General features: G+C 39.4%; 1 protein-coding gene across 1 annotated transcript in view; it reads right to left on the bottom strand.

The window, feature by feature from the left end:
- col5a1 (procollagen, type V, alpha 1) overlaps positions 1-1,844 on the bottom strand; it is an 86,921-nt gene that overhangs the window by 2,830 nt on the left and 82,247 nt on the right. The window contains exon 65 of the mRNA XM_032540336.1: positions 53-286. Coding sequence (XP_032396227.1) covers positions 53-286 — 234 coding nt within the window. The remainder of the gene's footprint in view (positions 1-52; positions 287-1,844) is intronic.

The following is a 1,844-nucleotide window of genomic DNA, read 5'->3' as shown; positions in this document are numbered from 1 at the left end:
CATACACACACATACACACACACACACACACACACACATCTCTTTGACTTACCGCACAGCCATCGACCACGGCGCGGACGTAGGGGTTGTTATCATAGGACATCTCCTCATCGTTGGAGCCCAGGAAGCGGATGGCCTTGTCGTAGTTGTTCTGTTCCTGGTCGTGCCAGGCCACCGACTGGTAGCAGTTGTATGTCATGTTTTGTCTGGCTGCCGCGCTCAGCAGCCGCATGAAAGTCATCTGGACCACGCTGATGGGGTTGCCCTCCGCATCGACGTAGGAGAGCTGCAAAGAGGAACCCAGATGGAGTTGAACATCCAAAAAAACACCAGGAGAAAGGACCGGTGTAAAAAAAAACCAGAGAGAAAGAATATCCTGAATGTCCTATAAAGATTCACCTAACATAATCATATCTATACAGTGCAGTGTTTTTGTCTGGGAGCCATGTTGATTACATTTATGACTAATTTGTATTCCTGTTTTAACGCTGTGTTTGGATTCTAGGAGGTATTTTTCTCTATCCAAAGATAGAGAGTTAATAAACGTCCATGCTCTGCCATCAGAGCAAAACTAACTTGTAACTAACTAATTTAAAAATGTTTAAACAATATAGGGCAGCATTTTGACCTTGTCATTTTTCTTATTGTCAAAATAAAATGATCAAAACCAAACAATGTGTGACTTTTTCTCTCAATACTTTCCAACATACCTAGCCTGTGCATGGCACTCAGCTCCAAGCCCATTCATTCCTATTGATGTTCATCTCCAAAGGTTTCATAAATATGTACTGTATATAAAATAATTTTATTTAAGAGCTGGGCACTGTAGATTTAGCAAACGTTACTCCAACGGGAAAATATTGCATTTGTTTGACTATTTTAACCCGCGGATGAACACATATTTAGTTGACTATTGAATATTTACAACAGAATGGTGTATATAGGCTTTACTAGGTTCACAGTAAAGGAACATGTCAGCAAATGCAACTGTGTGGCTCACTGATGGGTTTTTTAAAATAGTTTTTGGACAACAATTGAGCTCTCGTAACATCATTAAAATCAATTCATAGTTGGTTTTGGCCTTTTCATAGGGATTTTTGACAATAGAAAAGATTGACTATTACCTGCCTTTATGCTTTCGAACTGTAATGTGCAAATATCTGCAAATGTCTCCAGGGTGAAGATGAGCATGGAACAAAGTCCATCTTAACAATGAATCAAGTGAGGATACTAAATAGATTGTTAGAAGGACCCAGAATATTCCCAAGGTCTAATGCCTGGAAGCTATGCTGACGTGCAATGCTTAATGTGGAAAAAATCTGCCATCAAAGTACAAAAACTAAGCATAACTAAACCCCTCATTGAAATGTTGATTTTGTAATTATGTAAAATATGTAATTATGTAAAATATGAATATGTACCAGTCACGGTACATGAAAATGTAATTATCTTAATAGGAAATATGTTGCAGTAATGATACGATAATTGCCTGGTAATTAACCTAGAATTAACCTTGAATTTAGCTTTTTTTCTGCCCCCGTTACATTAAACAGAGAAATGTTCAATTACGCTGATATTAGTGCTGTGTAATCCTGACTGATAAAATGGCGGGTTTGGAACCAGTCACGGTTCCGTTTGATGTCCGTACCTGACTCTCTACATACCAACCATCAGCAATCCATTAGATCCACATAGTCGCTTCGTCTTTCAGACAAACGGGACTTACTGAGAGTAGCGCACATGCACACCATGCAGCAGACCGTCTGGATGTGGTCTTTCTCGACTTGTTGTTCTTGCACGTAAGCAATTGTTCTCACACACACACACACACACACACACACACA

The sequence above is a fragment of the Etheostoma spectabile genome, chromosome 16 (assembly GCF_008692095.1).
Source record: "Etheostoma spectabile isolate EspeVRDwgs_2016 chromosome 16, UIUC_Espe_1.0, whole genome shotgun sequence".
NCBI classification, from domain to species: domain Eukaryota; kingdom Metazoa; phylum Chordata; class Actinopteri; order Perciformes; family Percidae; genus Etheostoma; species Etheostoma spectabile.
The sequence above is the reverse complement of the archived record's forward strand: the minus strand, read 5'-3'. Positions and strand labels throughout refer to the sequence as shown.